This window comes from Coregonus clupeaformis, chromosome 12 (genome assembly GCF_020615455.1).
Source record: "Coregonus clupeaformis isolate EN_2021a chromosome 12, ASM2061545v1, whole genome shotgun sequence".
NCBI classification, from domain to species: domain Eukaryota; kingdom Metazoa; phylum Chordata; class Actinopteri; order Salmoniformes; family Salmonidae; genus Coregonus; species Coregonus clupeaformis.
The window spans coordinates 50,823,599-50,838,992 of NC_059203.1; the positions used below are offsets into that span (position 1 = coordinate 50,823,599).

Consider the following 15,394-nt stretch of genomic DNA (forward strand, 5'->3'; position numbering starts at 1 on the left):
AAAACATTTCTGCAGCATTGAAGGTCCCCAAGAACACAGTGGCCTCCATCATTCTTAAATGGAAGAAGTTTGGAACCACCAACCACCATGACTCTTCCTAGAGCTGGCCGCCCGGAAAAACTGAGCAATCGGGGGAGAAGGGACTTGGTCAGGGAGGTGACCAAGAACCCAATGGTCACTCTGCCAGAGCTCCAGAGTTCCTCTGTGGAGATGGGAGAACCTTCCAGAAGGACAACCATCTCTGCAGCACTCCACCTATCAGGCCTTTATGGTAGAGTGGCCAGACAGAAGCCTCTCCTCAGTAAATGGCACGACAGCCCGCTTGGAGTTTGCCAAAAGGCACCTAAAGGACTCTCAGACCATGAGAAACAAGATTCTCTGGTCTGATGAAACCAATATTGAACTCTTTGGCCTGAATGCCAAGCGTCACGTCTGGAGGAAATTTGGCATCATCCGTACGGTGAAGCATGGTGGTGGCAGCATCATGCTGTGGGGATGTTTTTCAGTGGCAGGGACTGGGAGACTAGTCAGGATAGAGGGAAAGATGAACAGAGCAAAGTACAGAGAGATCCTTAATGAAAACCTGCTCCAGAGTGCTCAGGACCTCAGACTGGGGTGAAGGTTCACCTTCCAACAGGACAACAACCCTAAGCACACAGCCAAGACAATGCAGGAGTGGCTTCGGGACAAGTCTCTGAATGTCCTTGAGTGGCCCAGCCAGAGCCCGGACTTGAACCCGATCAAACGTCTCTGGAGAGACCTGAAAATAGCTGTGCAGCGACGCTCCCCATCCAACCTGACAGAGCTTGAGGATCTGCAGAGAAGAATGGGAGAAACTCCCCAAATACAGGTACAAATCACTGCCAACAGGTGCTTCAACTGAGTAAAGGGTCTGAATACTTATGTAAATGTGATATTTCAGTTAATTTTTTATAAATTTGCCAAAATTGATAAAAACCTGTTTTTGCATTGTCATTATGGGGTATTGTGTGTAGATTGATGAGGGGGGGGAATACAATTTAATCCATTTTAGAATAAGGCTGTAACGTAACAAAATGTGGAAAAAGTCAAGGGGTCTGAATACTTTCCGAATGCACCGTATAGAATAGTTTGGAGCAGGGCTCTCCAACCCTGTTCCTGGAGAGCTACCGTCCTGTAGGTTTTCAATCCAATCAGGTGCGCTTGGTTACGGTTGGAGCGAAAACCTACAGGAAGGTAGCTCTCCAGGAACAGGGTTGGAGAGCCCTGGTTTAGAGACAAGAACTGAAAGCAGAGGACAATATGTCAAAATAGTGTATTGTCCAACACGTCTTTACGCATTGGACACAAATGTACCAGTACACAGACAATGCATCTGTATAATACTTCATCTGTAAACGGTCAAGAGGTGCATTTCAAGGTGTGCTTCACTATAAAGTAATATACAATAATCTGTCTCTTTATTCAAATGATGTCCCTTTACTGTATTTTCAGTGCTATCCAGCATTTACACAAATACACATTTGGCACCAATTCTGATTTTAATTTATTTCCCCAATCAGAATATTTCTACATACTGGTTAACAGTTAATGATCACAATAGTTACAGCATAGCATTTGGTGCAACTTCTTCATTCCTTTTGTTTATTATACATGGTTCTGACATTTTGTATAAAAACATATAGCAAAAAGCTAAAAGGAAGGAGTGTGGGAGGTAAAAAAGGAATATATAATAAGCCATTTAGCAGACGCTTTTATCCAAAGTATAGGTATTATATATTAACTTAGCCTAATCACTGATAAGAGGATACTGATGGTACTGTACTTATTTAGGCTTGATTAAACCACTGAGAACCGAGCATGTAGGCCTGCCTGGTGTGTGAAATGAAGATTAATTCAGTGTGATGAAAAAACATTAATAAACAGTTCAAAGTACATATCTTTACCACGGGAAAGATTGCAGGGAACAGAGCTGATACTTGGGTCTTTTCTTTGAGGGGGAGGTGGTGCACTATATTTAGTCATTAAAAAGGAGTATACACCTCACTCGGAGACCTTGGGTTACAGAAAGATTTGCCAAGACCTATACAAAATAATTTAGTTCGGAATTCAATCCAACGCAGATTAACAACCTGCACACAGTGATAGGCTTTTAAAGGCAATTTCCCCAGACATTCACAGAGATCACATTAGCTGTAAACGCAGCAGATGGCAGCTCAATCGGAAATCACCTTCAACCAAAGATCAACCACAATGCACAGGTCATTTATCTGCATTTGTTTGAATCCCAGCCATAGTGCCAGCAATGGAAGAGCTTGGAGGGTTACAAACAGGGCTTAAACAGATTGCTACCTGTGGCACCCAGACAACCAAATGAGGGGTATGACTGATTTTGAAGCATGAGTATGCGTGTGGGCAGGAGGGGATGACCCAATGACCCAAACTTTCACAGTGTCAGTAAAGGCATTTTGTTTAAATGAAAAATTAGCAAATGAGCCAGAGCTAAACAACCAATCAGAATGTCCTCTTAAAATGAAGGCATTACCTCGTAACGCGGCGAAGGAAGCATACCAACTCCTGACAACAAATGAAATCGTGGCATTCTTTAACACAGACAAAATAAACACATTAGACCACACTCTCCGTTTCTGATTTCCCCCGTTCTCTCGCAGTTTTTCTTTGCAGTAACACAGACAGAACGACCAACACACTGTCCTCTAGGCATTCTGCATCTCCTTGCCAATCTTGTAGCTGAGGATCTTGTTCCAGTCAATCTTGGTGCGGGTGACAGGAAGCTGCCGGCGTAAGGCTTTGAACGTGGTGTCAGACATGGTCTGGTAATTCTCACTGATGGCCGTCTGGAAATGAGACAAATGTTTAGATTCTCGCCCCCCTGATTTATTTCAATTTATCAAAATATTACTGGGAGGAAACATAAATTGCATACCTGGTATTCATTTTCTGCATCCTCAATGATTTTCACAAACTCCTTTGCAGTCTGAGTCTCATTCTGTCAAAACAAGAGAATACAACCGAGTGTCACACCTCTGATGTAAGATAAGAGTTGTCATGCCAAAGGACTAATAAAGAAAACAGAATTCATGCCTTTGACAATACAACTGCCTGTAAACTTGACAGAGATTGAAGACCATCTCTCTAGCATAAAGGATTTTTACTTCATCCTACTTCCCCTCATGCACCAATGAACAGTTAGTCTGCACCTTTCTACTTCCTTTTAAACCTTATGTTCAGGTCTAGAGGAAATGGGCCACAAAACCACCGTAGAGCATAATAAGTGTCTCCTCTAATAGTGTTGACTGATGCTTTTCAAGAGTTCTATCATTACCAGTGTCCTTTGCAAAAGAAGCACGTCTTTCGTGCTACTGATTGTAGGCACATTCTACTGAAAGAGGAACTCACATTCACTGTGAGGGATTCCTGGACATCCTTGTGGCTAACCAGCTGCACATTTCCATCCTCATAGTAATGCACCTATAACCACAAGATGGGGGTGAGAGGCAATATACAATATGACATGAGAACAAGATACATTTTCAGTATATCAATTTGACTTTCAGGGGCCTGTGCCCAACCAGTTGTCTTTGAACAGGCTTTTACACAGCCGGACAAAATGGAGGACAATACTTGGCGATAAGACACTAGCCTACCTGTATTTTGAGGACTCCAACGACTTGAGCTGTAGATTGGGATATGCTGAACTTCCATTCAGACCTGCAACGGCCATTCCTGAGAACACAAATCAAATAAGAGTCCTGACTCCTTACCCATATTTACAGTCGTAGAAGTAGGCATTATGTTGTAAACAAAAACACAACGCATTGTCATTGATTTTAAATTAAGACTTCTTAAAAGTATACTTGCACTGTCACTTACCAGAAGTTCTTTGGTTGAAATTGGTGACCTTCAATGCAAGCAATTATGGTTTGCTGGCCGTCTATAGTTTTCCCATAAACCTGTGATGAATAAAACAAGGTTCTGTCAATGTTTACCATGCTCATCTTTATCTACTATACTGGTACAGTGAGACAGTCCGAAAGAACTAACGCTTTCGCATGAAAAGCTCTTTAACCTCTTAAGGATCGGACCCTTTTTTTCCCAATTTTCACCTAAAATGACATACCCAAATCTAACTGCCTGTAGCTCAGGACCTGAAGCAAGGATATGCATATTCTTGGTACCATTTGAAAGGAAATACTTTGACGTTTGTGGAAATTTGGAATTAATGAAGGAGAATATAACACATTAGAACTGGTAAAAGACAATTAAAAAAAATAAAAAAAACATGCGTTTTCTTTTGAAATGCAAGGCCACAATATAATATTGCAGTTTAGGTGCGATTTAGATTTTGGCCGCTAGATGGCAGCAGTGTGTGCAAATTGATCCAGTGAAGCGTTGCAATACTGGACAATTTTGCATCAAGTCTGCCCAAATGTGCCAAATTGGTCAATTGATACATTTTCAAGTACATAACTATAGAGAACATACAAAAATGATATGGTAAACCAAAATGTAAGTTTACACACTCCCAGGAATGTCATACATCATGGATCATTAGCTTATACACTAACTTTCACACATCTAGATGGCCGGGCGGGGAGGGTGTGGAGCCAGAGACAGCAAGGGTTCAAACTGTAGAACCCAGTTCCTACATTTGAATATAAAAATGGATTTTATCAAACAAAACTATGCTACATTTAATCTCTGGGACCCTTAGGATGACAAATCAGAGCAGGATTACTGAATATAAGTACATTATTTACCTTCAGAGGTGAATGTATCAAACCAGTTGCCATGATACGTTTGTTGTTGTGCACTCTCCTCAAACAATAGCATGGTCTTTTTTCACTGTAATAGCTAATGTAAATTGGACAGTGCAGTTAGGTTTATAAGAATGTAAGCTTTCTGCCCATATAAGACATGTATATGTCCTGGAAAGTTTGCTGTTACTTACAACAGTCATGCTAATCACATTAGCGCACGTTAGCTCAACCGTCCCGTATACAGGACACCGATCCCGTAGAGGTTAAAGATAATAATATTATCATGAATCCTATCCTGCAGGTGAAAGGTAGGACATACAGTGCAGACGCCACTGGGGTAGTGCTCCTTGACGTAGGCCCTCAGGGCGCTGTCACACGCATCTCTCCAGGGTCTGAGAGACGCCTCTCCCTCGTGGGGCTGGGGGTCGCTGGCCTCCTTCCTCAGGTGGTCGAACTTGAATGACTGCTTGTTGTGGGGGTCAAAGAAACGGCCGTTGCCCAAGTCGCCATGCTCTGTGATCAGTACCTGGAGGGGAGATGGAGCACAGGGAGACAGATCCAGGTCCTCAGTTGCTACATTGACCTTCCAGTTAACGTGTTGAATCTATACATGTCACAGTATGATACCAACCCGTTTCAAAACAGCTGGGTAGGAGTCACAGCTCAGGTGACTTGAGCCTCTTACCTGATCATCATAGCCTTCAAGTTTGGCAAGGGTGAACTGATCCATGTTGTACTGGGCAAAGGCACTGTTGAAATACAGCTGGTTACACACACATTTGCACAACAATGCATGAACAGAATATAGTAGATCAATAAAATAAACAAAATACTACTCACTGTGCTGCACCCTCCCTGAGAAGATTGTCATTGTTGAGAAGTATCCGCACATCTTAAATCAAGAGATAGCATTATCAAGAGACTGCCAACAGCAATGCATTAACAGACTGTATAACAAACAACTGTATGGGTAGTAAATGATCCTACCATTTCTAAGCATACTCACCGTTGAAGACTTCATTGAATTCTCCAGGTGGAGCATGGATGACAAAATTAGCCGCAATGCGGACCTGAGGGAAAGAAAATACAATGTGATAAATAGGCTATTATCCACTTTGCAATACAGCTTTTACGGCTGACTGTCAATCTAACATTTTTGGTACTATATGATATTGCATTTGAATATTTCTACCACTGATACTATACACAGAGACAGATTATTGACACAGCCATATTACACTGGCCTCTAGAGTGAAGCAGAGAGCAGTGACTGGCTTGGCTTCCTGTCTACCTCTGCTCTGTCCAAGCCACTCCTTAGATGGCAGGAGCTTTTCTTAGCAGCAGTAATGCATGTGTGGGTGTCAGAGGCAGAGCCTCCACCGGGGGGGAGCTAGGATATCTTAATAAGGGTCCTCCTGAAAGTCTAGAGTGCACTGAAATCCACTTGTAGAGTGGCAGTATTGTAGGCCTATGTATGTTTTTATGTCCATACTCAGACCCAAAAGGTTGTGTGGGTTATATAGCTTAATTCAACAATAAATGTAAAGTGCTCACTGTATTGTGCTATCTTTGCAACTCTTCACTAGTGCATGTAAAAATAACAACCAAGTTCTGGTCAGTGTATGCTGTTGCTGCAGTTAGGCCTACAGTGTCTTCAGAAAGTATTCACACCCCTTGACTTTTTCCATATTTTGTTGTGATAGTCTGAATTTTAAATGGATTAAATAGATACTTTTTTTTTCTTCTTCCTTCACTGGACTACACACAATACCCCATTATGTCAAAGTTCAAATCAAATAAAATTTTATTGGCCACATGCGACGATTACAACAGGTGCAGACATTACAGTGAAATGCTTACTTACAGCCCTTAACCAACAGAGCATTTATTTTTAATAAAAAAGTAAAATAAAACAACAATAGTGTTGAGAAAAAAAGAGCAGAAGTAAAATTAAATAACAGTAGGGAGGCTATATACAGTGAGGGAAAAAAGTATTTGATCCGCTGCTGATTTTGTACGTTTGCCCACTGACAAAGAAATGATCAGTCTATAATTTTAATGGTAGGTTTATTTGAACAGTGAGAGACAGAATAACACAAAACAAATCCAGAAAAACGCATGTCAAAAATGATTTGCATTTTAATGAGGGAAATAAGTATTTGACCCCCTCTCAATCAGAAAGATGTCTGGCTCCCAGGTGTCTTTTATACAGGTAACGAGATTAGGAGCACACTCTTAAAGGGAGTGCTCCTAATCTCAGCTTGTTACCTGTATAAAAGACACCTGTCCACAGAAGCAATCAATCAATCAGATTCCAAACTCTCCACCATGGTCAAGACCAAAGAGCTCTCCAGGGATGTCAGGGACAAGATTGTAGACCTACACAAGGCTGGAATGGGCTACAAGACCATCGCCAAGCAGCTTGGTGAGAAGGTGACAACAGTTGGTGCGATTATTTGCAAATGGAAGAAACACAAAAGAACTGTCAATATCCCTCGGCCTGGGGCTCCATGCAAGATCTCACCTTGTGGAGTTGCAATGATCATGAGAACGGTGAGGAATCAGCCCAGAACTACACGGGAGGATCTTGTCAATGATCTCAAGGCAGCTGGGACCATAGTCACCAATAAAACAATTGGTCCCCTGCTGATTTTGTACCACCCCACACCAAGGACTGAAATCCTGCAGCGCCCGCAAGGTCCCCCTGCTCAAGAAAGCACATATACATGCCCTTCTGAAGTTTGCCAATGAACATCTGAATGATTCAGAGGAGAACTGGGTGAAATTGTTGTGGTCAGATGAGACCAAAATGGAGCTCTTTGGCATCAACTCAACTCGCCGTGTTTGGAGGAGGAGGAATGCTGCCTATGACCCCAAGAATACCATCCCCACCGTCAAACATGGAGGTGGAAACATTATGTTTTGGGGGTGTTTTTCTGCTAAGGGGACAGGACAACTTCACCGCATCAAAGGGACGATGGACGGGGCCATGTACTGTCAAATCTTGGGTGAGAACCTCCTTCCCTCAGCCAGGGCATTGAAAATGGGTCGTGGATGGGTAATCCAGCATGACAATGACCCAAAACACACGGCCAAGGCAACAAAGGAGTGCCTCAAGAAGAAGCACATTAAGGTCCTGGAGTGGCCTAGCCAGTATCCAGACCTTAATCCCATAGAAAATCTGTGGAGGGAGGTGAAGGTTCGAGTTGCCAAACGTCAGGCTCGAAACCCTAATGACTTGGAGAAGATCTGCAAAGAGGAGTGGGACAAAATCCCTCCTGAGATGTGTGCAAACCTGGTGGCCAAACACAACAAACGTCTGACCTCTGTGATTGCCAACAAGGGTTTTGCCACAAAGTACTAAGTCATGTTTTGCAGAGGGGTCAAATACTTATTTCCCTCATTAAAATACAAATCAATTTATAACATTCTTGACATGCGTTTTTCTTGATTTTTTTGTTGTTATTCTGTCTCTCACTGTTCAAATAAATCTACCATTAAAATTATAGACTGATCATTTCTTTGTCAGTGGGCAAACGTACAAAATCAGCAGGGGACCAAATACTTTTTTCCCCTCACTGTATACAGGGGGGTACCGGTGCAGAGTCAATGTGCGGTGGCACCGGCTAGTTGAGGTAGTTTAAGTAGAGTTAAAGTGACTATGCATAAATAATTAACAGAGTAGCAGCAGCGTAAAAAGATGGGGTGGGGGGGCAGTGCAAATAGTCCGGGTAGCCATGATTAGCTATTCAGGAGTCTTATGGCTTGGGGGTAGAAGCTGTTGAGTCGTTTGACATTTTTACAAATTAATTTAAAATGAAGAGTTAAAATGTCTTGAGTCAATAAGTAAGTATTAAACCCCTTTGTTATGGCCTTGTTAAGCCTCAAGTTCAGGAGTAAACATTAGCTTAACAAGTCACAAAATAAGTTGCATGGACTAACTGTGTGCAATATTAGTGTTAACATGATGAGTTTAATGGCTGTGATAGGAGAAAACTGAGTTACTCCACAATACTAAGTATTGTAGTTACTCCACAATACTAAGCTAAAAGACAGAGTGAAAAGAAGGAAGCCTGTACAGAATACAAATATTCAAAAGCGTGCATCCTATTTGCAATAAGGCAAAGTAGAACTGCCAAAAATGTGGCAAATAAATGACCTTTATGTCCTGAATACAAAGCGTTATGTTTGGGGCAAATCCAACACATCACTGAGTACCACTTCATTTTTTCAAGCATGGTAGTGTCTGCATCATGTTATGGGTATGCTTGTCATCGTCAAGGAATAGGGAGTTTTTTTTTAGGATAAAACTAAACAGAATAGAGCTAAGCACAGGCTAAATCCTAGAGGAAAATCTGGTTCAGTCTGCTTTCCAACAGACACTGGAAGACAAATTCCCCTTTCAGCAGGACAATAACCTAAAACACAAGGCCAAAGTTGCTTTCCAAGACAACATTGAATGTTCCTGAGTGGCCTAGTTACAGTTTTGACTTAAAATCAGCTTGAAAACCTATGGCAAGACTTCACAATGGCTGTCTAGCAATGATTAACAACCAATTTGACAGAGATTGAAGAATTTAAAAAAGAATAATGTGCAAATATTGTACAATCCAGATGTGCAAAGCTCTTATAGACTTACCCAGAAAGACTCACAGCTGTAATCTCTGTCAAAGGTGATTATAACATGCTCAGGGGTGTGAATACTTATGTAAATTAGATATCTGTATTTCCTTTTCAATACATTTGCATGTTTTCACTTTGTCATTATGGGGTCGTGTCTAGATAGGTGAGAGAAAAAAATATATAAATTTATAATTCAGGCTGTAACACAACAAAATGTGGAATAAGTCAAGGGGTGTGAATACTTTCTGAAAGCACTGTAGATGCTCCCAAAGACTGTTTGGCACCTTCCCACACAAAGCAGTATTTGCAAAATACATATGCTCATTCTACCGGTCTGTACATGTATCTGACCGCATCCCTGCTGTGGGCCTTCCATTGAAGCGGCAGGAATGCTACATAAGCTTTCATATGAAGGTTGTTTCATTTTTGGTGATTCAATCTCAATTGGTTGAAATGGCCACAATCACTACGATAATGTATTACCTTTAGAAGAAGTCTTGTGAATATGGTTGTACAGTATATGTTTGTGTGGACTTTTTCATGGGATCATGACTTTAATGATTACTATACCAAAGAAGAGGTCAATCAAAAGTTCCTTGTTGTAATTAGGGCTGTCAGAGTTAGATAACTTTTTGTAATAAAATGTTGATTGCAATTAATTGCATTGTCTGAAAGTGTTCAAGAGCGACTGCCTTTAAAAAGCAAACGAATCGCTTTGAAAATGGCCTATGTGGCATCGATATGAGTCAGAAACAGTTATTCAAGTGTCCAAAATGACTACCAACTATACATAGGATAATTTTGGTCATAAAGTCAGTCTTGTCTAAAACGGAGTTTGGAACATACAGTGCCGTGAAAAAGTATTTGCTCCCTTTCAAATTCTCTACTTTTGCATTTTTTTTATACTGAATGTTATCAGATCTTCAATCAAAACCTAATATTAGATAAAGGACACCTGAGTGAACAAATAACAATTAAATACTTATTTCATAAACAAAGTTATGCAACACCCAATGCCCCTGTGTGAAAAAGTAATTGCCCCCCTTATACTCAATGACTGGTTGTGTCACCAGTTGTCTTTGGGTCATGCAGCAAGACAATGATCCAAACCACACAATCAAGTCTACATGAAAATGGCTAAAAAGCAACAAATTAGAAGTTTTGGAATGGCCTAGTCAAAGTCCAGACCTAATCCCAATTGAGATGTGGCAGGACTTGAAACGAGCAGTTCATGCTTGAAAACCCACAAATGTCGCCGAGTTAAAGCAGTTCTGCATGCAAGAGTAGGCCAAAATTCCTCCACAGCGACGTGTGGTATCAATTATTTCTGTTATTTGTAAACGCAGGTTCCCTTTATCTAATACACTGCTCAAAAAAAATAAAGGGAACACTAAAATAACACATCCTAGATCTGAATGAATGAAGTCTGGATTTGGAGTCACCCTCAAAATTAAAGTGGAAAACCACACTACAGGCTGATCCAACATTGATGTAATGTTTTAAGGACATTACATCAAAGTTGGATCAGCCTGTAGTGTCGTTTTCCACTTTAATTTTGAGGGTGACTCCAAATCCAGACCTCCTTTGGGTTGATAAATTTGATTTCCATTGATCATTTTTGTGTGATTTTGTTGTCAGCACATTCAACTATGTAAAGAGAAAAGTATTTAATAAGATTATTTCCTTCATTCAGATCTAGGATGTGTTAAAATGAGGCTCAGTAGTGTGTGTGGCCTCCACGTGCCTGTATGACCTCCCTACAACGCCTGGGCATGCTCCTGATGAGGTGGCGGATGGTCTCCTGAGGGATCTCCTCCCAGACCTGGACTAAAGCATCCGCCAACTCCTGGACAGTCTGTGGTGCAACGTGGCGTTGGTGGATGGAGCGAGACATGATGTCCCAGATGTGCTCAATTGGATTCAGGTCTGCGGAACGGGCGGGCCAGTCCATAGCATCAATGCCTTCCTCTTGCAGGAACTGCTGACACACTCCAGCCACATGAGGTCTAGCATTGTCTTGCATTAGGAGGAACCCAGGGCCAACCGCACCAGCATATGGTCTCACAAGGGGTCTGAGGATCTCATCTCGGTACCTAATGGCAGTCAGGCTACCTCTGGCGAGCACATGGAGGGCTGTGCGGCCCCCCAAAGAAATGCCACCCCACACCATGACTGACCCACCGCCAAACCGGTCATGCTGGAGGATGTTGCAGGCAGCAGAACGTTCTCCACGGCGTCTCCAGACTATCACGTCTGTCACATGTGCTCAGTGTGAACCTGCTTTCATCTGTGAAGAGCACAGGGCGCCAGTGGCGAATTTGTCAATCTTGGTGTTCTCTGGCAAATGCCAAACGTCCTGCACGGTGTTGGGCTGTAAGCACAACCCCCACCTGTGGACGTTGGGCCCTCATACCACCCTCATGGAGTCTGTTTCTGACCGTTTGAGGTCATTTTGCAGGGCTCTGGCAGTGCTCCTCCTGCTCCTCCTTGCACAAAGGCGGAGGTAGCAGTCCTGCTGCTGGGTTGTTGCCCTCCTACGGCCTCCTCCACGTCTCCTGATGTACTGGCCTGTCTCCTGGTAGTGCCTCCATGCTCTGGACACTACACTGACAGACACAGCAAACCTTCTTTCCACAGCTCGCATTGATGTGCCATCCTGGATGAGCTGCACTACCTGAGCCACTTGTGTGGGTTGTAGACTCCGTCTCATGCTACCACTAGAGTGAAAGCACCGCCAGCATTCAAAAGTGACCAAAACATCAGCCAGGAAGCATAGGAACTGAGAAGTGGTCTGTGGTCACCACCTGCAAAACCAGTCCTTTAGTGGGGGTGTCTTGCTAATTGCCTATAATTTCCACCTGTTGTCTATTCCATTTGCACAACAGCATGTGAAATTTATTGTCAATCAGTGTTGCTTCCTAAGTGGACAGTTTGATTTCACAGAAGTGTGATTGACTTGGAGTTACATTGTGTTGTTTAAGTGTTCCCTTTATTTTTTTGAGCAGTGTATTAGGTTTTGGTCGAAGATCTGATAACATTCAGTAGCAAAAATAGAGAAAATCAGAAAGGGGGCAAATACTTTCACAGCACTGTACATGCGTCACAACGGGTAAATTAAGGTTTGGTTTTGATTTGACGATGTCCATTTGTTTACATAAAAAAGGGCAAGTTGTCTTAACTTGAGAAATACTGCACCAAACACCATAGTTAGATGTAAAATAAAACATCCTTGGCAAAAAATTATAATTAATTAAATTTTTCTTGAGTTCTTAGATTAATTCTGTGGATTTTGAGGAAGTGAAATAGGCTTCCACCAAACGCGGAATCTGTCAGAAAACACACCTCCAAAACTGAAACCAACTTTTTTCTAATGAGCAACAGAAAAAACACGTGCCAGTCGGGGAGTTCATCCCAAATACTAGCTCAAAGACCGGCAGATGGCGATATTGAGTCGTTCCATTTAGGGGTATCTATGCAGCCGGCTATACACTCGTATCCCCCGTGGACCGGTTCAGACATAAAACAATCTCCATTCAGGCTGCAAAGGTGTCGATTTCCTCCTTAACTAGATTTGATGGCGACAATGTACAGTGGCTAATGCTAGTCCCAGATGTTGCGTATTACGTTCAGCCAATTAGGTTGCAACAGTCATGATCATTATACAGGTACACCTTGTGCTCAGGACAATCAAAGGCCACTAAAATGTGCAGTTTTGTCACAACACAATGCCACAGATGTCTCAAGTTGAGCGATCGTTCAATTGGCATGCTGACTGCAGGAATGTCCACCAGAGCTGTTGCCAGAGAATTGAATGTTCATTTCTCTACCATTAGCCACCTCCAACGTTGTTTTCGAGAATTTGGCAGTACGTCCAACCGGCCTCACCACCACAGACCACGTGTATGGCGTCGTGTGGGTGAGCGGTTTGCTGATGTCAATGCCATGGTGGTGGGGTTATGGTATGGGCAGGCAGGCAGGTATTTTTTTATTTTATTTAACCTTTATTTAACTAGGCAAGTCCGTTTTTATTTACAATGACAGCCTACAGCTACGGACAATGAACAAAATTGCATTTTATCTATGGCAATTTGAATGCACAGAGATACCATAACGAGATCCTGAGGCCCATTGTCATGTTATTCATCTGCCGCCATCACCTCATGTTTCAGCATGTTAATGCACGGCCCCATGTCGCAAGGATCTGTACACAATTCCTGGAAGCTGAAAATGTTCCAGTTCTTTTACGGCCTGCATACTCACTAGACATGTCACCCATTGAACATGTTTGGGATGCTCTGGATCGATGTGTACAACAGCGTGTTCCAGTTCCCACAACTTCGCACAGCAACTGAAGAGGAGTGGGACAACATTCCACAATCAACTGGCTGATCAACTCTATGCGAAGGAAATTAGTCGGGCTGCATGAGGCAAATGGTGGATCAGAACCAGATACTGACTGGTTCTGATCCACACTCCTACCTTTTTTTTTTCTGTGACCAACAGATGCATATCTGTATTCCCAGTCATGTGAAATCCATAGATTAGAGCCTACTGAATTTATTTAAATAGACTTATATGAACTGTAACTCAGTAAAATCTTTGAAATTGTTGCGTTTATATTTTTGTTCCGTTAAAAAAAAGTGTGCTTTTTCCAGTTACCTAATGTTTTTTTTAAATTAAAAATCTTCATTTGAGCAAATTCAGAATTTGCAATTAATCACCATTTGTATTTAATGTTTGACAGTCCTGTTTGTTATAGTCAATCGGCTAGGGGCAATGTACTAACGTTACCATCAAGACAGAAAATGGGATAATAAATAGAATGATACCTATGGCTATGTTCTTCTGAGTTGTGTCTAGCAGGGTGTGGAGACTGGAGTCTGTTGCAGGCAATACAAGAAGTAGGGGCTAACTATCTAGCTAGCTTGCTAATAAATGTTTTCATAGACTAAAAGGCATATGCTAGTGAACGTTAGCTATACTGTACGTTATTTGCAAATAACCTATGAACAACTTTATCAACATGTATTGCTGGATAGCAGCTACCTGACTCGATGGGACAATTGCCACTAGTAGCTAACTAGCGTGCAAAAGCCAAATGGCAAAGCCTAGCTAAACTGTCAGACTTAAGGCACATAGCTAATCGTTGGCTAAGGTGGCTAACTTATACAAACATTTTGGCTAGCTACAGACTGTACAGTAGCTAAGCAGTCAGCAAACTGCTTCTCGTGTCCGGTATTATTTACATGATGTGTATGGAGTATGTAGCTAGTTGGATCACAATTAACTCCCCGTCAGTTTGTTCGCTAGCAGGATCTAGCATAGGCTAAAGTTTAGCTTCAGGCAGGATAATTAGTTCAAAGATGTTTGTAACTAACGTTAACTGGGTAACGCTAGCCAGCCAGCAAACTTGATCTAGGTACTAGCTTAGCAAACTAGCTAACGTTATTTTTGCAGCAAAAATAATTTAGGACGGATACAACCTAGCTAATTTACTAAACGTCGTAAAACAATGAGCAAAGCTTATCAAAATACTGACTAGTTATGTAGCTACCTTCTCTTCCCCAGTGAGCTGTTCTTCGAAATCGGCCATCTTGGCTCAACAGACAAACCTCTGCTGATCTGCGACTACACAGTGTCACCATAGACAGAACAATTAGCCAGATATTTCACCGGATGTATAAATGTGAAACAACTCACTACCAAATATGGTGATGAGAGGAAGCTCAGTGGCCGGCAGTGGGAGAAGATGGAGCGAGATGGATTTTGGCCAACAGTCTGCTAATTTTCTCATCTCCATACAGTTTTCTGTAACAAACAGAGGGGACTGCGTTTTGTAGACTTTACCCTTTTCCCAAAGTAAAAAATAAAATGCGTTGTTTAGAAGGAGTGCAAGGGCGACTTTAGATATTGCACACGCGCACTTCATAGAGTAACGGAAATATGCAAATTAATGCTAGCACAGGCCAATAGGATCTCGCTATCTCGTGCTTGGCTCTGCCCACCTCCTT

General features: G+C 42.0%; 1 protein-coding gene across 1 annotated transcript; it reads right to left on the minus strand.

Annotated features, from left to right (window-relative positions):
* Positions 1 to 1,501: 1,501 nt before the first annotated feature.
* LOC121578371 (F-actin-capping protein subunit alpha-1-like) lies at positions 1,502 to 15,037 on the minus strand. Its single transcript, XM_041892717.2, has 10 exons — positions 14,938 to 15,037; positions 5,767 to 5,830; positions 5,601 to 5,652; positions 5,446 to 5,509; positions 5,080 to 5,286; positions 3,874 to 3,953; positions 3,648 to 3,726; positions 3,400 to 3,471; positions 2,927 to 2,989; positions 1,502 to 2,837 (listed from the first exon to the last, which is right to left on the minus strand). The coding sequence occupies exons 1-10, from the start codon at positions 14,974 to 14,976 to the stop codon at positions 2,697 to 2,699; spliced, it is 861 nt and encodes a 286-aa protein (XP_041748651.2). The 5' UTR covers positions 14,977 to 15,037; the 3' UTR covers positions 1,502 to 2,696.
* Positions 15,038 to 15,394: the final 357 nt, after the last annotated feature.